This window comes from Equus caballus, chromosome 3 (genome assembly GCF_041296265.1).
Source record: "Equus caballus isolate H_3958 breed thoroughbred chromosome 3, TB-T2T, whole genome shotgun sequence".
In the NCBI taxonomy this organism is placed as follows: Eukaryota; Metazoa; Chordata; class Mammalia; order Perissodactyla; family Equidae; genus Equus; species Equus caballus.
In genome coordinates this window covers 71,129,359-71,154,162 of record NC_091686.1, presented here as the reverse complement: position 1 = coordinate 71,154,162, position 24,804 = coordinate 71,129,359, and the positions used below count along the sequence as shown (strand labels likewise).

Here is a 24,804-nt window from a genome sequence, read left to right as displayed (position 1 = left end):
TCTTGATGCAAAAATCTACAGAATTTCAAAGAGATGTAGGCAAATTTATTAGACTCACAGACTTTAATACCCTCCTATCAGTAACTGATAGATCAAGTAGGCAAAAAATTAATAAGAATATAGTTGACATGAAGAGCATTGTCAATCAACTTGATGTAATCCACAGTTACAGACTACTTCATCCAGGAAGAACAGAATAAATATTCTTCTCAAATTCACATGGAGTATTCCCCAAAATAGATTTCACTCTGAGGCAGGAAACAGATCTGAATACTTTTTAAAGACCAGAAGTTAAACAAAGTGTGTTTTTAGATGACAGTGAAGCTAAACTAGAAATCAACAAGCAAGCTGCAAAATCTTCAAATATTTGGAATTTTAACAACACTAATTTTTATTATTTCTTTTCTTCTGCTTATTTTCTCTTTAATTTGCCCTTTATTTCTTTTCCTAAGTTGGAAACTTCAATTATTGATTTCAGATCTTACTTCTATGCATATATACATTTATTGCTATAGATTTCCCTCTAAGCACTGCTTTCACTGCATCTCACAAATTTTGATGTTGTATTTTCATTTTCATTTAGTGTGAAATGAATTTTTCTTGAGACGTCTTTGACTCCTGTGTTATTTAGAAGTGGGTTGTTACAATTCCAAATATTTATTTATTTATATTTGAAGTGTGATTATTGAGGTGCCATGGATGAGGGAGTAATCACGTCAGTGCCAAATACTTGCTGACACTTTCTTTATATCACATGCTTTGGTTAGAGAAAAATAGAATGAGATTACTCTAACTTTTTTTTTTGAAAATTATACTGATGATTGTTGAATAGGAGAAATAATGATAAAATCATTGTTTTAGGAAAAATTTTGTGGCAGTTTTCTGAGTGATTTCAAAGGATATCAGGTACTTCTGAATCTGGAATTCTAGTAGGACTGCTACAGTGTGGTATGAAATGTGAGCTGATGAGAGAGTGAACCACAGTGAATCAGAGAATAAAGAATGGATACGAGGTAGCAACTTGTAAGAAAGGTAAAGGAAAATCTAAATTCTACTTTTTTTTTCTCAAGTACCTAGAAAAATATTTGGGGCATAGTTACAACTTACTCAAATTTTTTGAATAAAGTCCAGTTACAGAGATTTATTCCCACAAAGGAAAACTAGAGAAAGTGAAATTATTTCATGCAGCTAGTGAAGGCAGTTAGTGCAACCAATCTATTACACAGATTAAAGACTAGCTCAGAGATATTTAATTTCTTTAAAAAATAGACCATAGTATCAGAAGTCCATACCACATTAATTTATTATCAATAAAGATAATAAAGCAAATAGATATATGATCGGCTTTACTTCCTTGTTGCCAAGAATATTCTAGAAAGCTGGAACTAGTTCATAATACCCCTAGGTGCTCAAGATTATCTATTACTGAACATTTTCTAAGGAACATAGACACAAGTTTCATGTGCTCAAATAGTGTATAATACATTTTATAATAAACCTCTGAAAATAACTATCTCCAGGATCATGGATATACCACTGCTAGGAGATTTGCTGTTGGCATTAGATCAATCCCCCGCTGGTGTTGGGGAAGAGAGATGTTACAGGCTTGAGGAGCTATTCCAGCTGCAAAGGCTGATAGATATTCATCTGAGAAGGCAAAATATTGTAATCAAATTATCGTAGCTATCCCAGTTATGGCTGAAGGGGTCTATAATATGGCAGATCTCCTTTCCAGAACAAGTATGGGCCCAGGACATGCTAACAAACCTTGAGTTTGAGAACTTGGGCTTGGTATGTAATTTGGCACATGCCAATATGATCTGCAAGCAAAAGTCTGCACATGGAGATATAAACAATTACATCTAAGGCAAAGCTGGAGTTGAGAAATAAATGTTCCAAGGAAACATTTTGCAAAGAGCCTGTTGATAAGCATACGTGCAGAACAGTAGATAGAAGGGACCTTGGGTCTAGAGGGCATAGTGGAGATTGAGCCTAGAGAGTCTCCCTTAGGCACCAGATTGGGAAATCTTAGCAGCAGCTATGATCTTATCTGGGGTATTCTAGGTGCTGTTAGGGGATCCAAATCTGTTCAGACACAGGATGAAGTAATTGAAATTCCCAAATGGTGACCAGAGCATGGCAATAGGTGATTCTCTGAAGTTCAGAAGAGGCTGTTGAGATCTGGAAGGACTTCACAGGAAACAGGTTCCAGCCCTTAGTCCAGGCTCTCAGAGCAGAGTTCCCATTCCCAGGGAAGAGCTGGAGGGAGACTAATGTAGACCTTTCACCTTTGGAGACTCAGAAACTATATTTTCAGCAATAAGAAATTTGGATACTTTCGAAATTAGGCATAGAAACAGCGTTTCTAAAAACTGAACCAAATGATCTGGAACATGAACAATGTTATCCAAGTAGAAACGCTTCAAGAAGATGGGCTATGACTCAGGGAACAACATAAAACCCAGGAGACAGCAGTGGAACAGAGTGTCCTGGGTCAAGTTTTCAGAAAATGGAAACTGGGGCAGAGTTAGGAAATATATTGTCAGTGTGAGAACAGTATTTTTTAGGCCATGTTAATAGGGAGGGGAACTCAATCTTAAGTCATAATATATGGAGATTGAGTAGAATAAATACTTTCTCTCTCATCAGCATTAGTCTAGGAAAAGGCAGAAATAATCTACAAAAAAGGTAGCAATTGGCCCTAACTTTAGGGAATTTAGAAGCTTGGTCTGGAGCAAAACTGAGAACTAAGTTAATGACATTGAAAAATCAAAGCTTTAAAAGCAGATTCTCTCCTTTATAAATCCATTTGATTGCCCAAGTCATATCTGTCCCTGTTTCAAAAAATTACAGGTGAGCTCTTCTTTCTTCAGATTTGCAGCTCCCGTCCTTTAAATCTCCATGCGGAACTGAAGTGCAATTCCAGACATTTCCTTCTTATAAATGGCATCAAATTTCTCATTTTGGGCCACTGTGAAGTAATTCTTCCAGTCACCTGCAATCCCTAAAAATAGCAAATAAGAAAACAGCTGAAAGAATAAAACGTTTCCATTATGAAGGAAACGCTAATGTATACAAATAGAAAGGTTTAGAAGAGTTAAAGAGTTAGCTTTGTATTTGAAAAATTTAAAATAGCAATTGTCTTATTGGTAATTCTTTCCATTTAGGCAGGTGGCTTATAACTGAACAGAGTCTCACTTTTAAAGATAGATTCTGAGAAGGGCTAATTTTCTTATCTAAGTTTATGGGCTGGTACAATAGTTTCCTGAAGGAGATTCCTTTAGTGTTACTAATTGTCCTGGCTTGTGGGGTTACTACTGGACACTGGATCAGTGGACAGGGAATATTTTGTCTCATGAGTTAGTTCTGGAAACTGTACAGGGCTGGTTATCAGCACAGCCAAACCAGAAATAGAAAGCTGATTTCCCAGATTTTATAAATAAGGATAGTGTGATATTTGGAGGATAATTGGTTTTTCCTGAGTTTACTAGACTTATACTTTATTTGCATTTCAGAGAAGAAGAATAGCATTAAAATCAAACATATAACATGACTGAATCATCTTTACCAAAGTAAAACTTTTGGGTGATAAATTTACATTTAACCTCTTATACTTGGATGTTTATAAATACTTATTCGAAAAATAAATTCTTAATGGACTGCCAATATGCTTGGAGAAAACCACATACTTTTTCTGTTTATGAAATTTTAAATATATGCTATTGAACTGCAAGCTATATTAGCCCATGATGTGTTGATGAATATTTCCAATCCTTTTAATGAAAACCTCCCCATAGACAAGATTGCTTCCCTGGTTATTATACTTTGCTCTGTGTTCACCAGATGGCAAAAGCTCTTTGGAATGTATGTGGGGGTAGGGTATATTTGAGATAATATATCTGTAAAGATGTCATTTAAAACAGAGGACACAGATATTAACAATAAAGAGTTATACATAAACTATTCAAATGATCTTCTATTTTGAGTATAAATTATATAATATACACAAACACATTCGCTTCACAAAAGTAAGGGAAGTATAAAAGTTTTTGATAAACTCAATGTTGTCCAATGCCCAGATTTTTCCGTTTTGTTGCAATTGAAAATTGGTACAAACATTGAATGTCATCTGTCCTTTCTCTACTACCTTTACTATTGTATTACTAAATTATGACATTGATTTATCCAACATAGCATCCTTCAAGACTGACTGTGCCTGGACCTTTGTCCACACTTCATTGTGAGTCCTCTTCAGCATCCATTTACATGCATGCCTATTGCATTACATACTAAGCTTCTTAAGGCAGGCGCATGTGTCATTCATCCCTGCCTGTTCCAGAGAATATGTGCCACATATACGTGTTCATGAAGAGCTTTCCTATGTGTGGATAAATGAATGAATGGGTATTCTTTAAATGTTTACTGGATGCACAAATGAAGAAATGGATAGATAAATCTTGAACTGTTTAGACTAATAGGACTTGCTGTTTTTGTATGTATTATTTATGGTCAGAAAAATATTCCAAACACTTACATATCAGTTTCCATAATCTTCCCCAAAAGCTTGGGTCATAGGTGTTATTACTTTCTTCATATTGTCAGTGATGTAACCAAAACTTTGGCAGATTAATTAATGTGTTCAAAATCATGGTTTCAGGGAGTGGCATAGCCTGGAAAAACCCTAGTTCAATCTGACCATAAAGAATCTGTTCTTTATGACTTCCAGAGGGATGCAAGACTGTTCTTCTTATTAGACCAGCATACAGTCTTTTCTGTTGTAGTTGGTGAAACCGTAGAATCCAGATAGTGAGCTTATCTTCTCTATCTCTATGCCCTAATGAGATATCATGGGATGGTATCAATTTTCATATGACTGGGGATAAAGGATTACATCCAATGATCTGGCATAAGGAGAATTTGCCTTGTTTAATGCAGGAGATATTTTTCCCCTGATTCTTCCACCAGGAGAGTGTGTGTGTGTGTGTGTGTGTGTGTGTGTATTCATCTTTGTTCAATCTTACAATGCACCATTTACAATAAAAAATTTGTTTTGCCCTCTTGTAATGGAGGTTGTTTCTGAAAATTTTAAAAAACATAATTTGAAAACACTGAGACCATTTGCTATTTTAAGAAGTTATGGAGAAACATGTTTTAGAAAAAAATATAACTGCCAAAATCGAGAATTTTCATCCACGTGTTCATATGTACAATACATTCCTAAGATTATGTTTACTTCCTAGCACACCAATTGAAATTCTACCTCTTTCTCTCCAATTCAATAAAGAACATTAAAAATAGGGGGTGGCATTATTACACGGATAGCTTCTTAAATTGGTTTAATTTGTTAAATGTATTATTTTTATCATTAACAAAACGTTTTGACACAAAACACACAGGATTTACTTCAGTGGAATAAAGTTGTATTTCACCAGTGAATGTCATATTCCTCTATTATCATCTTTCTAATTTAAATTTAGATTCCACACTGCCTATAATTCAGACAGTATTTTTAGGAAGCAAAAACTTCCCATAGGGTGAAAATAATGCCCTTTTTCTTGGTGAATGCTTCTTAACAAAGTGACTACTGTTTTCTAAAGGATACAGGGTCTTTAAAGAAGATAGTATTATACTGAGTGACATTAGTTTATCACTGACGAGGAGAAAGAGGTCTATGCCAATTTAGACAAAGATTTAAGATTTAGGAACAACAAATTTGGAATAACTCACACCAGAATCAACAAAACCACTCCCATTTATCACAGTAGTAAATAGCAGAAGAAATATGTATCAAATTCTCAAAGTATTCTGATGACAGGTTTACATGAATTATTTCCTTTAATAATTTCTAATCTAATACAGTAACTTTTTGCCACAGGCATTTTTAGTGTCCTTATTTTACAGATGAAAAACTTGATGCCAAAACTGGCTAAGTAACTTGGTAGACATCACAAAACTAATCATCATTTCAGAGTAATTTATAAAAAATGAAAAAGGGAAATTAAACTCAGCAAAATATTCACCTTTGCGCATAAAAGAGGATTTGCTGTGATCCATCACTGCACTTGGTAGATGTGTATAATTCACCAGAGGATTATCCTTCATCCTTTCAAATGAGGTGTGGTGGACAATCGTATCCAAAATGTCATCATTCAGGTTCTTCTCTAGAAATCTAACAATCTTCTTGATTTCCTGCTTTGGATTCTATCAGTGGGTAAAGAGATATATCCAAGAAAATGGTAAACAAGTAAATTATTAACATAATGAGAAAAACTATAATATTTATAATTTGTTTTCTTAAATGTTGATTCTGAATATTGAATTCATATTTGGTTGGGTCTGTTAATTTTTTTCAAAATTTAATCATAAAAAATCAATAATTTATGTTGAGCAAAAATACAATGGAAATATTTTGTTTATTCTAAATCTTGCATTTTTAGTTTACATTCAAAGTACAACAAGAACAAGCTTCGAGCTAAATAGTAACAATATTTAGAGAAAAAAATCACAACAGCTATTTTAAGCTCAATTTGTGATCAGATTTGAACTGTGAATGTTTTAGGCACCTAGTATCTTTGTATTCTTCCTGACTTTATTTTCCTGTTCTTAATCAAAATTTCTTTCTTGTGTTTAATAATATTTAAAAAAGTAAAAGTAATAATAAACAACTTCAAGTATATTTGCCTCTATAAATACTGATTAGACCTTGGTTGCATATAAATAATTAAAAATAAACTCCAATGAAGTTGCAAAGATATCAAGACCTAAATTATTCATTAACCATGGAGGATAAAAAAAAATCTGAGGAATGGATCATTTTAAAGATTCCAATGACATAAACTTAATATTGGAAATTTTTAGGAAGCTAAACTAAAATCTGCATGGATATGTCTACAGAGATTTGAGGAGGTAATATCTAAGTGATTTGAAAAAGATAAGTCAGAATTTGATAAGTCAGAAAGATGTGGGGTGCTGAGATGTTGAGAAGTGAATTTCAAGTAGAGAAAATAGTTAAAATTCTTGGAGGTATAAGGTGTCATGGTGTGTTCAAGGGAGAGAAAAAGCAAAGTGGTTGGAGTAGGTTTGAGTTGTTCATAGGAGTGAGAGAGACTATAAAAGTAGGAAGATGAATTGAGATAAAATTGAGAACATCCTTGGATGTCCTGGTGAAGGGTTAGGACTGTTATCTGTTATGCAGTAGAGAAGAAACAGCATTTAAGAATGTGTCTTATTAGCTGTATGTGTGTACATGTACACATGTGTGTATGTTTTGGCAAAGAATTCCCTATAAGGGAAGGCCTCCATGAGAAGACATCTGTGAGAGAAGAATGACAATGCTACCTAAGGGGTGTTAGTGGTTAGAATGAGTAAAATGTCAGAAATGATGATAGTGGAGAAAAGGCCAAAAGAAAAGTTAGTAGTGGTACTAGGAAAGAGCATAGATGGACAGGCAAATAGTAATTTCTGTTAGGGATTCAAAGTGTTTAGAGAATAATATGGCCACGGCCAAAGTATCAATGATGATTTTAGTTTACAGACCAGCAGAAGTTAAAGCAGAGAGTGCTGGCTCCTATTGACTCTTCTTGTGCTATATTTCTCTTTCACCTCACTGACAGAGAATTTATGGAGATACTCATAAACCTGATGTAAATTAAACTTCTCTCTGAATTTTTTTCTTGATATATAATTATAATTTTGTTCTATAGTTGTTATATTAAACCTCATTATAAAACATTGTCTAAAAATGACTGTATGACAGGAGAAAAACATTATCTACTAAATATGATGTATGTAGAGTGTTTGAGTGGAATTCAAAATATCTAGATATGCTTATAAAGCTGATTAGGCCAGACTGTAAATCAATATGAATGAGTTGATTTGAATAAAACAGTTTAGATGCATGCAGAGAGAAATGGTTGACACGAGAGTGTCACATGGGGGACAGCATGGTGTGTGACTCAGAATTTGGATACTAGTCTAGCCAAGGAGATGTATTTTCCCATCCTATGGGGAAAAGAGACTATATTCAGAAGCTAAAATTGCTCTTTTGATAACACTAATGAATGCTATCCTGGTGTCCATGAAGTAAAGAGAGACACTTGGTACAGAAGGACAAATTTTTCTCTTATGAAGAATTCTTAATTTAACTCTAGCTAATTAAACGCTCAAGGAATATGACCACTTTTTAAAAGCGCTTTTATAAAATTCAGTTTTGCAACCATGTATTGCCAGCAACTTGACGTTAACTGCCTCAAGTCCTGCATAAAGGTGCAATGGTAGGGTTTAGACAGCAGATTCTTATAGGCTGCAAACAAGTGTGATGGAAGGTGGGAGCCTGGGCAGAGCAGGAAAACTCTCTTTTTGATAAGATGTGAGAAATGCTCGGGGGGGGGGGTCTCAGCAATGCTTGGAGCAAGGGAGAGTTTACATGGGGCATGATTTCTGTTATGCAAAGTGGGATTGATTTCTGTCACGCAAAACTAAAGTGTTTGTTATTACTGCTCACTCATTCATTCAAACGATGAATTATTCATACAACAGGTAATCATTGAGGCCCTATTTACTTGGTGGGTACTATACTAGGTACTGCAGATGCAATTACAACAACAATAGATATTGTACCTTCTATTATGAATCTGAAAGCCTAAAATTATCTTCATTTGCATGCTCAGGCTTTTACAACTAGAGGAACATGGTTTCCACATAGTTCCCTGTGTGTGTGTGTGCGTGTGTGTGCATGTGTGTGAGTGAATTTGGCTAATTTAAGTAGAATAGCCCCAGAATAGGCCTGGAACTTTGCAGTAGTATTTGACCTAATAGTAGTTCATACAAGAGACTAGATGAACACTTATATGAGTCCCTGAACCAAGAGGAAGATAGTAAGAAAGTAAAGTTGGGGGACACATTTGAAAGATATAATAGGTACAGCATGTGAACCAGTGGAATGTTCAGGATACAGTAGAACCATATCCACTATATGGAGGCCAATGAGAATAATTTGCTTTCAAATGGACAAATAATATCATTAACTGAAAGAGAGAATAAAAGAAGAAAAGGGTTACATGTTGGAGAAAGGAAAGCAAGATGAGTTTAGTTTTGAACATGTTAAATTTTAATAAAAGCATGGGTTTGAATTCAGGGTAAAAGTTAAAATGCAGTTTTTTGGGAGTCATCAGCACATAAATAGTTTCAGCAACAGTGGGTATGGATGTAATCATCGAAATACAGCAAACAGCTCAAAAAGAAGAATGACCAAAAGATAGATGGAGATCCACAGGAAAATCATGAGAGTGTGATAATCTGTTAAAAGTAGGAAAGAATTTCAAAAGGAAAAGGTGCTCAAAATAAACACAATGGTTAAAAATGATAAGAGGAATAAAAATGTGGTTGATTTCACAATTAGAAAGTCATTAATGATCTTAGCAAGATTTGAGTAAGAGGGCATGGAGAATAGGTAAAGCAATCATACCATTTTGGACTCCATAGATTAAGCTGAAAAATATATATTAATATATAAGTATATACTAATCCTTTTACCCCAGAATGTAGTAGAGGAATTATCCAGAATGAATTTCTACCATTTTACCTCTTTCAGATCTTCATAGTGCAAGAAAAGTATTGGATGTTCTTCCTTTTTCTTCCACCAGCTCTTAACATGATTAAACCAGGAACCATAGGCCACTAAAACCAGAGAAAGAGTCTATTTCCATAGCATTCATCAAATTAAAGATTTGCTTCTGAACAATATGTCAAATTGTAAAAACATTTTGGGAAATGTTTTAGTAACCAAGGGAACTGAGAATATAAGGCCAATTAAAAAAATAAAATCAGCCATTATTGATATACAAAAAATCAGATTAGAAAAAAAATATATAAAGTACAAAGGAAGAATTTCAAATGAAAATACATTGACCTCCAATACGTTATACTTAGCCTCACACAGAAGGAAATTATGCTTTTATGAAGTAATCATATCAATTATTTATCTGAGTACCATAAATATATATATAATAGATGTAACTAATGATTTGAGCAAGTTAATTTCTATTGTGAGCAGGAACCGAGAATGGATTTCTAGCAAATGAAATAAACTTGAGAATATTTTTATTAAGCCAGTGTTTAATACCAAGTTTGTATATTGTATGTCATAGTAAAATATTAGATTTATTTGATGTAATTTTTAATAGAATTTTAATGTACTTGTTACTGACTTGGAAAAATAAGTGTTTTGAAAGGAAAAAGTCATACTAGTTACAGTTAATAATATTATTAATAATAAAATAATTACTTATTAATTTTAAGCCAAGGCCTACTTACCCTTTCCAGTCAAGAATCTCTCCAGATATTCTCCCCAGGTGCCAGGAAAAGGTTCCATATTATTCATTAAGTCAAAATGGTAATATGAGACAGCAACATCCTTGGCATTTCGAGCCAGATAAATCATCTGCAGGGGCAGGAGGAAGAAAATTAAATGGATAATATTGTATTTAAGAAAAAAATTAACATACAGGCAAGTAAAACAACATATTTGAAATCTATGAAATTAAAAAATAGGAAAACATTAGAGAAAATTAATGAAACAAAAAACATCTCTTTTTAAAAAATCAATAAGATTGATAATCACCTAGCAAGTGACAAAATAAAAGAGAGAAGACACAAAAAACTAATATCAAGAAAAAAACAGGTGGTATCATGAGAAATCTTGCAATTATTACACGAATAATAAGAGTATGAAAAGATGCTCCATATCATATGTCATCAGGGAAATGCAAATTAAAACAATTTATTAGAATGATTAAAATTCAGAACACTGACAATATCAAATCCTCGTGAGGATGTGGAGCAACAGAAATCCTCATTCATTGTTGGAGGGAATGCAAAATGGTACAGCTCTTTGGAAGAAACTTTAACAATTTCTTAAAAAAACTAAACATACTCTTGCCGTACGATCTAGCAATTACACTACTTGGTATTTACACAAAGAAGCTGAAAAATAAAGTTTACCCAAAAACTTGCAAATGGATGTTTATAGCAGCTTTATTCGTGATTGCCAAAACTTGGAAGCAAGCAAGATGTCCTTCAGTAGACGAATGGATGAATAAACTGTGGTACTTCTAGACAACGGAATATTATTCAGCACTAAAAAGAAATGAGCTATCCAGCTATGAAGAGACATGGAAGAACCTTAAATGCATATTACTAAGTGAAAGAATACAGTTTGAAAAGGCTGTATGATTCTACTATATGATATTCTGGGAAACACAAACCTTTGGAGGCAAGAAAAAGATCAGTTGTTACCAGTGTTGGGAGGAAAGAGGGATGAATAAGTAGAGTATAGAGGAATTTTAGGGTAGTGAAACTACACTACATGATACTATAATTGTATATATATGTCATCATACATTTGTCCAAATCCATAGAATACACAACACAAAGAATGAACTCATAAAAATTATGGACTTTGGATGACGATGTGTTAGTGTAGGTTCATCGGTTGTAACAAATATACCACTCTGGTGGGAAATGTTAATAATGGGGGTTCTATGCACGTGTAGAGGCAAGGATATACGGGAAATCTCTTCACTCTCCTCTCTATTTTGCTGTGAACCTAAAATTGCCCTAAAAATAAATAAAATTTCTGTAAAAAAAGTTTGTTAAAAGAAAAAATAAGAAGGGAATATTATAAAAACCTTTTCATTACAAAATTCAACAACTTGGGATTCCTCACACATCACAAGCTAGTAAAAGTCAGCTAAGATGAAATAGATAATTTGATTATCACCATATTTATTGAACAAATTGAATTTCATATTTAAAAGTTTCCAAAATCAAATATCCAAGCACAAATGTCTCACTGGAGAATTTTACCAAACAATCAAATAAGAACCGACATCCTTATGTTGAGTTTTCAAAGAATGAAAGAATGTTAGGGACACCTGGGAATGAAAGTAACAATATTGTGCTGAGATAAGGAGCCTATTGCTACGTAAATATGGAAAATTTGAGTATGTAGGTTTAGACTAAAATATATATATGTTTAGTTGAAATACTTTCTTATGTAGCTTAGTTCTCATGGTAACAAGTAAATGAAACATTTGAGCAATTACTTACTATGTGACTGAATAAAGGGGTCGGGAAACATTAGAAAATTGACTTGCAGCCTAGAATATACCTTGCAGTTGTTCTCCCAGAAAGACTTAGGAAGGAGATCAATTGGTAGATGTGTCTTCACGAGGCGGGGTGATGGATTCTTCTCTAATTGTTCTATACCTGGGAAAATTTAATTTGGTGTTTAGAGATATTAAAGTCTTTACAGAGCCTTCATTTCCTGATTTTCTCAACCAACTTTTCAAAATATTTTTGAGCAGTTTATAAGGCTGCTAAATTTTGAGCCAATCACAGGCATGACTTATTTTGATTCAAAGAGGCAATATTGTGTAATCATTAAAGGCCTACATTCTGAGGATAGCCTCCTAAGGTTCAGATTCTATGTCTATCACTTCCTCATCTCGAGACATTTGAAAGTATGCCAATCTCTATGCTTTACTTTCTCCACCTCCAAAACAGGAAGGAATAGTACCAACCTTAGCAATTTGGAGTTTCATCATAGCTGTGCATTATTATAAATGATTATAAAAACGTTTTCTGAGTGTTAAAGAGATAGGGATAATTAGTAATCCTCACATGGGCTATTGTTTTGCATCAGCTATTATAGTGTGGATGAGGTTATTTTTGCATAGCATCGGCTATTGTATCTGCATTTTCATTATTTACTTTATGTATCGTATATATGTGTAATATATATATATATATATATATATATATATATATGCAAAATGAAAATGTTGTGCAATCTTTAGGTGTTAGCTGAACTCTCCAAAGTCATACAACTAATACATGGTAGGACTTGGATAGAAATTAAGTCTTTGAATGAGAGATATATGACCTGTCCTGAGGCAGAAAGTTTCCATTTATTTTCTACGTTCAGAATTAGGAAGATCCCAGTGGCCTGGATCTCACTAGATAAGTGACTTGGCCAATCTGAAGGCACTTTCGGGGTAAAAGCGTACTCAAAGAATTTTTGACATAGACTAGGGAGAGATGGGCTAGACCCCTTTATTTTTTTTAAGATTTTATTTTTCCTTTTTCTCCCCAAAGCCCCCCTGGTACACAGTTGTGTATTTTTAGTTGTGGGTCCTTCTCATTGTGGCATGTGGGATGCCGCCTCAGCATGGCTTGATGAGCCGTGTCATGTCCATGCCCAGGATCTGAACCCACAAAGCAGAGTGCATGAACTTATCCACTCGGCCACGGGGCCGGCCCCTGGGCTAACCCTTTTAACTTACTATTCTTTTAACGGACCAGTGGCTTTTATCTCATCCCAGATATATCTTTAACGGTGTCATCTCCTTTAGTCTCCAACCCTTAAAATCTCAATTATTGTTGTCTTCTCCTTCAGGTTTCACATCCAATAAATCTAAAAGTCTCACGCATTTTTTCACGATATACTTATATCCAGTCTGACTTCCAGATTACGTGTTAATCCTACATTATCTTCCCACTTTTTGCATATGAAGGCACACCTGCACAAAATTGTAGCTGACTCACTCATTCAAAGAAATTTTATGCTTCAACTGTTTAGAATAATTTATGACATGTGCTAAGAAGCCACTCAGTCTCTCTCTAGTAAAACATCTTTTTAAATGTTCTACATAACACTTATTTTTGTTTACTAGTCTATTTACTTATTTGTTTGTTTATTGTCAGTTCCCATGCCTCTTCCCCAACCCCATCCCCAAACACACACACTAGAATGGGGATTCTATAAGTGCAGGAATGTCATTTATTCAGTTCACCAATGGTTATTCTGTGGAGAACAATGCATAGCACATGCTGTATTAAGAAGAACTTAATATCAGTACAGATAGGGTTGGCAAACTTAGGAAATAAAGATGTAAGTATCCCAGTTAAATTTGAATTTCAGATAAACAACAGAATCCTTTTAGTGTAAATATCTCTCATGCAATATTTGGGAAGTACTTATGCTAAATAAAACAACAACTTATCTGAATTTCAATTTAATTGGGTATCCTGAATTTTATCAGAAGCATTAATTCTACATATTTAAAATTCCACCAGATATTTCATCATGCTTCTACTGGCCTGGAAGCTACAACAACTTTACCTAGTGACAAATAAAAATGGCAAGTAATAGGATGTATTGGAATATATGAGGAAGCCATTTGGTGTAAACCTAATTCAGCCTGACCTTGTCTTTCCAAAAGGGCCTGACTGAGGCCATTCAGCGTGCATTGTATATGTGCTTTAGAGATTCCCTATGGCAAGAGCAAAGGCCCTTGAGATAAAGGTGCAACTTCCCTCCCCTTCCCAACAGTTGGCATCTCCTTAAGGATTGAGCATCTTTCCTTAGGCTAGAAACTGATTGCTGTGCTCACCTGTGACTGCCCAGCTTGAGACAATAGACTTGCCTCCTGCTACGCCCACCAAGATAGCAGACCCACTACCTGCTGTGTCCATCAAGTGCTGTGCCGACAGGGCAATCTTGTGACTATTGTGGGAGGGACATTCCAATCACATGCGAAACACCCTCTTTGAGGGTATATCACCACCCTGTGTACCCCCACTTCTTTGGAGTGCTCTGTTACTTTGTGGAAAGACTCTCCTGGGTTATAATCCTAAGATTTAAGTTCAGAATAAACTCACCCAAATTTTCATTTATAGATTGGTTATGGATTATTTTCGTCGACACTAGCATGTGGGAATGAGAAACATAATCTTCCACAACTCACTATTCCTCAATGCTCATGACATGAACTTTTATATCTGGCTCTCTTATAAAGTTTTTCCCAGATCTGTGGTTCCTCTTTTCTCCCTCAACTTCATTGAAAGGTTTCTCAATGTCTTCTGTCTTGTAATTGTTTTGCCATGTGAGTTCCTTTAAATGAACCATTCTCATGCAAAAGTATGAATATGGGGAGTATGTAATAACATTGCAAGTATCCACATTCAGGCTCAGAGTAAATTTGAATGCTGGTTTACCCTCCTTTACCTGCTGAACCTCACCTACACACTCTGGTGATGCTACACAGCCTCAATCCCCACCCTCAACCTTTGTCTCCCATCAGTAATCCCTGACTCCTTGACCCTGATTACTTTAATTCTATCACTTTCTCGTTTCATACTTTTCTATGGTTCTGCAACCATAATTCACTCTTGCACTCATTTTGGTTGCTTGTCCCAGAATAGTCCTTTAGTTCCAAGCTTTAGCATTTGCTCTCTGACTTCAGGTAACCACACAGAAGGAATGACATCCTCCCAGTTGGTCCTTCTCTGCCTGTGGAAGCAACTAGCTCCATTAAGAGACAGAATTTGGATTCTACTCTTTAAATCGATATACACATTCACCACAACACTTCTGTCATCTTTTCTCAGGTTTCCAGCAGCATTTGAGAGCCAGACTTCACTTCTTGAACCCTTCTCACCTGCCTACAGAACATCATGCTCTTCAGATTCTCTTGTAGCTCATTGAGTATTTCTTAAGAATTGCAAGCCCTACACGATCTGTCACTGTCTAGACTCCAACTGATCTGCACTTCACTTTTCCCTTTTTTATTGCTGTTGTTCTTGGTGGTGGTAGTTGTTGTTTTTTAGTCCCTGGACTACATCAGGTTCTTTTCAGCATCTAGGTCTTCATACCAAATACTTCACCTTCCAGAAATACACTTTCCCAACTGTGTGCACAATTTTAGATCTCAATTCATAGTAGATATTGTAGGGGAGGAAGACATTTCCTCTTCCCAAATGTGGGTTCGTCTGGCCGAAGAACAAATTAAATTCACATGAGAAAGAATAGCAAGAAAAAATTAAGTAAAACTTTATGAGGAACCATGGCCCGGGGCATTTCTTCCCAAAGGAAGAAAGGGCGCCAAAGAAGTGGGGTGCACAGAGTGGTTATATACCCCCAAACAGGGTGTTTCACATATGATTGAAATATCCTTCCCACAATAGTCACAAGATTGCCCTGTCAGCACAGCGCTTGATGGACACAGCAGGTAGTGGTCTGCTGTCTCGGTGGGCGTAGCAGGAGGCAAGTCTATTGTCTTGAACTGAGGGGTCACAGGTGAGCGCAGCAATCAGTTCCTAGCCTAAGGAAAGATGCTTAATCCTTAAAGAAATGCCAACATTGGGAGGGAGAGGGAAGTCAGTTATAGGAGGTTACCAGACAAGTACAATAAAATGCAGATTTAAGTCCTTGCCTTTGGCACAGATCAAGAGTTTCTAGAGAGAAGGTCATCTCCTTTCTTCTTCCTGGTACAGAGAGGGAGGCACCTTTTACAGACAGAGATTTACTTTACAAATGTAAGTGTCCTAACAAAGGGCAGGTTCCTTTCCTCAGAGCCTCCTTCCCTGTCCCAGTTTATCAAAAGCAATCAGCCTCAAATAATCCTGAGGCCAGCCAAAGAGACATATCTTGGGGTGGCCATTTCCAGGTCCCTACAATATCCTTAAATATCCAATCTAAAGCAAACTTTCTTGTTTTTCTCTTTCATAGAGCCCCATTCTTTGCATATGTAAGACTAATAACATCCACTTATTGTTAGTTTATTTACTTTTTTTTTTTTAAGATTGGCCCTGTGCTAACATCTGTTGCCGATCTTCCTCCGTTTTTTTCTTTTTCTCTTTCTCCCCAGTGCCCCAGTACATAGTTGTATATCCTAGTTGTAGGCCATCCTAGTTCTTCTACGTGGGATGTTACCACAGCATGGCCTGATGAACAGTGTGCAGGTCTGCACCCACGATGCAGACTGGTGGTCTTAACCTCTCAGCCATGGGGCCGCCCCCCTTATTTACTTATTTAATGTCACAATATTACTTCGAGCTCCTTGGGGATAGGGCGTATAATTTACTAATTACTTTCTATCTAGGCCATAGCACAGTACATAATTCTTTAGAAGCACTCAGTAAATATTTTTGGAGTAAAAACTGAATTGTATTAATAATAAATTTTATGTTCTAAGAGGTATTGGTATTTCTTTACTTATTTAACTACAGAAATGTCCTAAATTAGGAACTTATTGCTCTAATCTGCCAAATTCTACACAATAAAAGTCAATAAAAGATAAGGAGCACTTTTTGTGCGGTCAACCAAATTTTTAGTTATTTTCTACAACAAAACTCTTTCATCTTTGGTTACCATACTCAGATATGCAGTGAACTAAACCACATTTTGTCTGTTGTCCTGAGTTATGGTACTGCTTGCAAATTTTCATTTTATATCACCAAATCTACTCCATTTTCTTTGAATGGAAATCACGAATACCATAATTAGTAAGCTACATAAATAATATAACAAAATTATAATTCCTAGGTGGTTTAAGATTACCTGAGGTTCTTAGTTCAGGGAGAGCCATTTCCAACATTGGAACTTTAACAGTTATAAAATCTCGCTCACACTTTTCAACATCTCCATCATTTAGAACCATGTCCACAATTTCACTAACCCAAGTGGTACCTGTGGCAAAAGGAAACATTTTTTATAACCATCACCTACATCTGAGGGAAAAAAGTACCTGGTGTAAACCTATCATCTTAATAAATTCCATTAGAAATTTAATTCTGCAGTTTCCCTTTCTATGCCCCAAATACCTATCTTAATAAACTCAAAGTAGATGGCTAGGTTCACTGATAGGAATACTAATTTTATTTTGGATGATAATTTTATAGAGAAGTTGATTTTCAGGAAATGAAGGTTGAAGTCAGACCTGCATTTGTCAGGCCACAAAACTCACCTGATTTGGGGTAAGTGGCTATCACGATGTCATCTGGTCTGCTGTGGAACTGTTCAACCTTTTCCCAGCTGTTTGCAAAAGCGTAGACCATGGGATAACCATGGACCATCTTCAGGTTTTTTCTCAGGATGTCTTTTAGGGAAGTCATTTTTGTACCAGGTTGTGCAAATACTTAGAATATCTACTGACAATCAAATCATAGAGAAATAGAGAGGATAAAAATCAGAAGCTGAGTAACTAATGTTATTCTGAAAATACTGCAACTTGACACAAAGTAAAACTGACCTTTAATACACTGATCTAAATACAAAGGGCATTTTTGTGGATATAAAGCTGTAGACTGCAACAGCAGCAACTGGCTCAGTGACAAGCAGAACAAAGGTCTTTAGTGGAAGCGTTGGGAAGAAATGGAACTGCACACCTTAGTTTGAATTAAAAATTACTTTTCACAGAGATATGCTAAAAAATTTCTAGACCCAAGGCAAAATAAATCTATCACTCATCTTTACATTTCAGTTGTATCTCATTTTTCCTTATAAGAAATCTGTTGTCTTTCTTACCTGTGTTCTTTTGTACATAATGCCTCCATTTTCTCTGCCTGCTTCTGAGATTTATTTTTCTTTATCACTAGTTTGGAGCAATTGAATTATCATGTAACTTGATGTGGTTATCTCTATGGGTTAGTGCATGTGTCTGTGTGTGTGTGGCAAGTTTATTGAGCTTCTTGGAATTGTGGGTTTATAGTCATTATTTCTTTAAATATTTTTTCTGTTTCTTCTTCTTCCTTCTGGGACTCCAGGACACATGAAGTTGTCCACAGCTTACTGACACTCTATTCATTTTTTTAAATCTTTGTGTGTTTTATTTTGGATAACATCTATTGCTAAGTATTCATGTTCACTAATGTTTTCTTCCACAATATGTAATCTGATGTTAATCCCATCCAATGTATTTTTATCTCAGACATTGTAGTTTTCAACTCTAGAAGATCATTTTGGGAATTATTGCCAAAATGATCTTCTAGAGATTAAAACTCTCAACTTTTCAAGCATATTGAATACAGTAATAATGACTCTTTTAATGTCTTTATTTGCTAATTCTAACATTTATGTCAGTTCTAGGTTGTTTCAATTGAACAATTTTTCTTTTCATTATGGATTTCTTCTTTTGCTTGTTTGCATGCCTGATTTTTTTTATTGGATGTCTGGTCTTGTGCCTGGGTTTTTCCTCCCTGAGCCATGGCCGGGGAATTTTCTCAAGGAAATGAGTTGGGAAAATCATAGGGCTCAATTTGTTTGTTTCCTATCCAATGTCATTCATTTCGGTTGTTTCATGCAAAAGGGTAAATCTAGTTTCTGTTACTCTGTCTTGCTTAGAAGCTATGATGGTTAATTTTATGTGTCAAATTTCTTAGAGCAAGAAGTGCCTAGATATTTGGTCAAACATTATTCTGAGTGTTTCTGTGACAGCGTTTTTAGATGAGATTAACATGTAAATTGAAGTACTAAGTAAAGCAGATTGCCCTCCCTGCTGTGGGTGGGCCCCATTTGATTGTTTGAAGGCCTTCATAGACCAGAAATCTGCCCATCTCCTAAGTAAAAGAGAATGCTTCCTTTCTGATGGCCTTCGAGCTGTGACATCAGCTTCTTCCTGCCTTCAGACTGGAACTAAGACATCAACTTTTCCTGGATTTGGAGCCTGGAAGCTTTTGAACTGGAGCTATACCATCAGCTCTCCTGGTTCTTAGGCCTTCAAACTCAGAGTGGAACTAAATCATCAGCTATCCTGGGTCACCAGCTTGTCAACTCATCCTGCAGATCATGGGACTTGCTTGCCTTTAAAATCACATGAGACAGTTATATATGATAAATCTCTTCATGTGTATATATACCATAGAAATTACTTTGTATACTATTTGATTAATAACTATTCTAATTATAATAATACCAACTCTGAATTGGAATTCCATTAGTCTTCTAAGCTATTCAAAATATTTTTGTTCCTGAGAGACTACATTAGGATTCTCCAGAGAAACAGAACCTATATAGAGAGAGAGAGAACGAGAGAGAGAATTTATTATAAGGAATTGGCTCACACGATTATAGAGGCAAACCAAGTCACAAGATCTGTAGTTGGCAGGCGGCAGACCTAGGAAAGCCAATGATGTGGTCCTAATCTCAAGGCCAGTAGTCCTCAGACCCAGGAAGAACCAATATTTCAGTTCAATTGCAAACGCAGGAAAAAAATCAATATCTGAGTTCAAAGACAGTCAGGCAGGAGGGTTTTCCTCTTACTCCCAAGAGAGTCAGCCTTGTTGTTCTTTTTGTTCCATTCAGGCCTTCAACTGATTGGATGAGGTCCATCCACATTAGGGAAGGCAATCTGCTTTACTCAGTCTATTGATTCAAAAATTAATCTTATCCAGAAATACACTCACTTCCACACTTAGAATAATGTTTGACCAAGTATCTGGGCTCTCCGTAGCTCAATCAAGTTGGCCTAGAAAGTTGACCATCAAAGAGAGCTATTCATTATTTATTTTTTCCACTTAATCTCCACTGAACTTTGTAAGTGAAACTCTAGCCTTGCTCTTACTAATGTGTTTCTAATTTTACAACATTCCCACCTCCCACACACAGAGAATGCAAACATCCCAGAAATAGATGAAAACATAGAATGTAGAAGTAATAGGTTCCTTTATGATATATTGTTCCATTTATTTCTGAGAATCTGTCATTCAATAATAATAGATAATGTATACCACCATATGAACAGAATTTGAATTAATAACAACCTAAATCACATAATATCTTGGATGAAATTGTATTACCTCTAGCAAAATAATTGTAATTAGATCTCAAAGATTGTCAAACTCTGATTGGCAAATTGATTGCTAAATGCAGATTTCATCAGCCAAAAATTTAGTAAGTAGGGGCTGGCCCAGTGGCTGAGTGGTTGGGTTTGGGCACTCTGCTGCAGGCAGCCCAGTGTTTTGTTGGTTCAAATCCTGGGCATGGACATGGCACTGCTCATTGTGTCGCACATGCCACAACTAGAAGGACCCACAATGAAGAATATACAACTATGTACCGGGGGGCTTTGGGAAGAAAAAGGAAAAAAAATAAAATCTTTTAAAAAAAAATTTAGTAAGTAATTTGGTGACTGAAAAATCCCTTGAGGGTGCTTTAAGCAGTGATTGCACTTAGTAAGCTTTCAACAGTAACTTGCGTTATTAATCCCTAATTTAAAAGCCAGCTTCTGCTTAAACTGGTAACCTAAAATTGATTTGTATAGAACCATGCATGCTTTTGATTAGGAAAAACATGTTGGTGTAATAGTCTGATATTTTAGAGATAATTCCTCCACTCACCCACCCCTAAAAATGTCTAGAAGAGAGAAATATGAACAAACATTTCTTCCTTTTATATTGTAAGACAAGAATTATATGTCATGTTTTTGTATCTTGTAATTAATGGGTATGCACACAAAAATAGAGTATATTTTGGTTTCTCCAAATGTTATTATTAAACCTGGGATTTGTCTTAAAATATATGGCATCTTATTTTAGAAATACAGGGAAAATAATTTGAATTTTGCATCTTCATTACTGCTAATAGAGTAAATGAGCTGAGGGCCTCAGGAGCCTAGAGAAGAGTATACTGACGGAAGAGCAGGATCAGCATGGAGCAGACACGAACAAGTTTATAGTGGGCAAGATCCTACGGCAAGGATGCCAGTGAGAGCCGAGTCGCCATGGCATTTTAGGAAATTTATATTAAATATTCCGTATTAAATTATTGCCATCTATGTGTTTCTCAGTTATTCTCTATTTTTGGTAAACTATCTTGTTGCCTTAGAATTCCCTTGTTGGCGGAGGGGCAGGGTCTAGTAGAAGAAATTCTTCATCACAAAATACTATGGAATACATCAGCAACCTCAAGACCTGAACAAATAAAGTGATTGGTCAAGAACTCAGCAGATGCAGGAAGTGAAAAGAAGTGAAATCGCGTCTATAAGCATTGTGCGTGGAATGAAGTTGTTATTGAATGAACTGAATGGAAGAATGAATGATGAGACCTATATTTCCCACCCACAATCTTAGAAGATCTTGGGGTTAGAGTTATTTCCCAGTTTGTATATAAAGGAATGAGTGACAGCAGAAGTCACATAGTATATTCAGATATTAGACTTGAGGTTCCCATAATAAATGAAATAGTTTTCCTTAAAACATTTTATTCTAGTAATTTCCTAGCAAATTATTTCTTCCTAGATTATGTAAAGGTAAATATCAATCCCAAATTCATTTGAACACTTGTATATTCTGAATTAATTGAGGAAAATAAATGAGGATCTCTTTTTGTTCTTTGGCTCCAGAATGTAAAATTTTGTAGCAATACAACTCTACTGACCAACTCTTATTATGGATACAAATTAATATGGGAAAGTAAATGAATATTGAAGACACAGAGTCCCTTTTTGTATATAGACAAATTTATTCCCCACATAATAGGTGGTTAACATTATGTTGTACATTTATAACATCATTCACGGTCACCCTTCACGTCTTAACTCATCCTTTTCCACTTTTTTATTTATTCATTTTAATTTAATTTGTACTATTGTTTTATGTTTATGTAATTGATTCATAATTGCTATTCAAATACAGTCCATATACAAGCACCATGTACTATTGGCATCACCAGAGTGTTGGAAATGCTGAATCTCAGGCCTCAATCCAGAATCAGAATCTATAGTTTAATAAAATCCCCAAGTAACATGCATGCACAGGAAAACTTGGAAAGCATGACTTATAACCATTTTTAGTCTATTCTCTAGAATATAGAATGTAGAAAAACGATTTATCAAAATGAATTGTCTTCTAGAAAATAAATTGTATTGATTGTGCTTAATATATATTATCTCTAATCAATACCTACCCTGACGATGAATCTTACTTTCATTTTGTAGGTAAGATTAGGAAACTGAGCTTCAGAGAGTCTGCTCAAAGGCACACGAGACGTGAGCAGCAACTCAGAAATAGTATTCAATTTTCTCAGCTCTCCTCACCTGGTCATACTGCAAATCTACTGTGAGTGGGCCCAAACCAGAGTCAAAAAATGTCTATCACTGATCTCATTCAAATAAGGGTGTTCACAGTTCGTGAGGAAATTTTCTTTTGACAAAGCAAACTTCCCTCTGACAAAAAACTCAAGCTCCTCATGCTGCAAAAATGTTGTCAGAGAAGGATGGATATGAGTAACAAGATGAAAATAAGGTAGCTGATTCTCGATGTATACTAGTCACGTCTAAGAAAGCGGGTGTAACCAATTCAGGAACCTAGGAATATTACTTCTGAATTAGCACTGCCTCATCATAACCAGCAGAAGGTGATGAGTTCAGAATTATATGTGGACATGAGTGCAGGGGAGCAGCCCGAAAGACATAGACAACAAATCTTGTTGAGTCAGACCCTGGAAGATGGTTTATGAATGATAGTTACTTTAAAATACAAAAATTATTTCATAAAAATCTTTTAAATCCTACCAGAAAGTAACAAACAATTTTATGTGGTTATATTCTATAATCTACATGACACCACTACTCTTCCTATTTAAGTAGAGCCATAGACTGAAAATTAAACTATCGAAATTGGCTTAAAAAAATTAGTGGGAAAAAAGAGAAAAATGGAAAACAATGTCCTTCGTAGGAGAAACTAACTGAGTCATTTGATATTAAAACTGAATGGTTCTATTAGCGAGAAAAGAATGTTTTTTTCCGTTTCTCCCACCCTCACAAAGTCCAGCTCTATTTCGTCCACATCAAACACCAGCTACTGAAATAAATGTCATAAACCACATATTCTATATTATATAAACTGTGTCATAATGGTGGGTGTGTGTGTGTAGGGGTGGAGGGAAGACGGGAGCAGAGAAGTGAGGACTTGAAATGGTTTCATTTTTCCCTCCTGTCTACAGTTTCATGAGAGATCTTAAATCCTGGCATGCTTCATAAGAGTTCCATTGAACCCAGAAAAATCACTGAAAGCCTGAGACATTCTGCACAGCATAAACAACACTGAGTTTCCTGTGGGAAAATTGGAATTAGGCAAACACATTCAAATTACAAATGTATTCAAAACAGAAATCATTTAAGGAGCACAATGCTCTGAAGATGCAAGGTAAAAACTTCAAGAAAAGAAAGTCAAAAAAAGCAAATTTTACCTCACAATTTAATCCTCTTTTTCAGTTTTCAGTTTCAGTCAGTGGCACTGCTGGGAGCTGGTGGCACTCCTGGAAGGGCAGGGCAGGAAAGGCCAGGGAGACTCATTCCTGTCTCTGGGGAAAAAAAAAGTTCAAGGATACGATCAGAATTTAATAATCAGTGACTTTACAGGCAGTAAAGATATAAAAAGTCTAAACTACACACACACAGAGTCAGACCCTGCTGTTTCAACAGCTAGAAGAGCCAGGAAGCACCGAGAAGGAAGTGGATCAGGGTGGAGGCCAGAAAGAAGCAAAGTCAGAGATTCTCTAGATTTGAAGGTTCCCATAAGCCTTCAAACGGTCTGAGAGAAATGCGCAGAAAAAGAAACTGAAGGGCGAGTGGATGGAAGACCGTTGCTTCTCTACAACTCATAAGAATGTCATCTAACAATTTTGCTCATGGTGAAAAGTCATTTGCGTGTGTGTGTGTGTGTACATGTGTTTTCATCTGGAAGAAACTTGAGTTCCCAACATCATGGAAAGAGCAAGCATACGCTAAAAATTAAATAATAACTTTGGCAGCAGAAAAGAAAGGGTAGAACTAATAGTTTCAGAATGCAGGTGCTTTCTGTCACTCTAATCATTTCTATAATCTCTCAGCTCTTTTTGTTTTTTGTATTCTGAGTCACATATACAAAGAAGAGGAATAAACAAGAAGCTTGTGTGTGAAGGGGAAGGAATTTTGGCCCAGATATATGCTTCTGACCTCCACCTCCACTACCTCAGCCACCCTA

The 24,804-nt window shown here is 35.6% G+C and overlaps 1 protein-coding gene across 4 annotated transcripts; it reads right to left on the bottom strand.

The window, feature by feature from the left end:
- Window positions 1–1,285: 1,285 nt before the first annotated feature.
- On the bottom strand, window positions 1,286–24,350 carry SULT1B1 (sulfotransferase family 1B member 1). Of its 4 annotated transcripts, none has more exons than XM_001502054.6 (9): window positions 24,236–24,350; window positions 24,029–24,142; window positions 17,808–17,988; window positions 17,402–17,530; window positions 12,170–12,267; window positions 10,315–10,441; window positions 9,584–9,678; window positions 6,021–6,201; window positions 1,286–3,004 (listed from the first exon to the last, which is right to left on the bottom strand). In XM_001502054.6, exons 3-9 carry the CDS (start codon window positions 17,953–17,955, stop codon window positions 2,892–2,894), a joined length of 891 nt encoding a protein of 296 aa, XP_001502104.4. In that variant the 5' UTR covers window positions 17,956–17,988; window positions 24,029–24,142; window positions 24,236–24,350; the 3' UTR covers window positions 1,286–2,891. The 4 variants fall into 4 exon arrangements, with proteins under 4 accessions (XP_001502104.4, XP_070118471.1, XP_070118470.1 ...); XM_070262370.1 differs by having other exon boundaries at window positions 17,808–17,991; window positions 24,238–24,341; XM_070262369.1 differs by having other exon boundaries at window positions 17,808–17,991; window positions 24,234–24,335.
- Window positions 24,351–24,804: the final 454 nt, after the last annotated feature.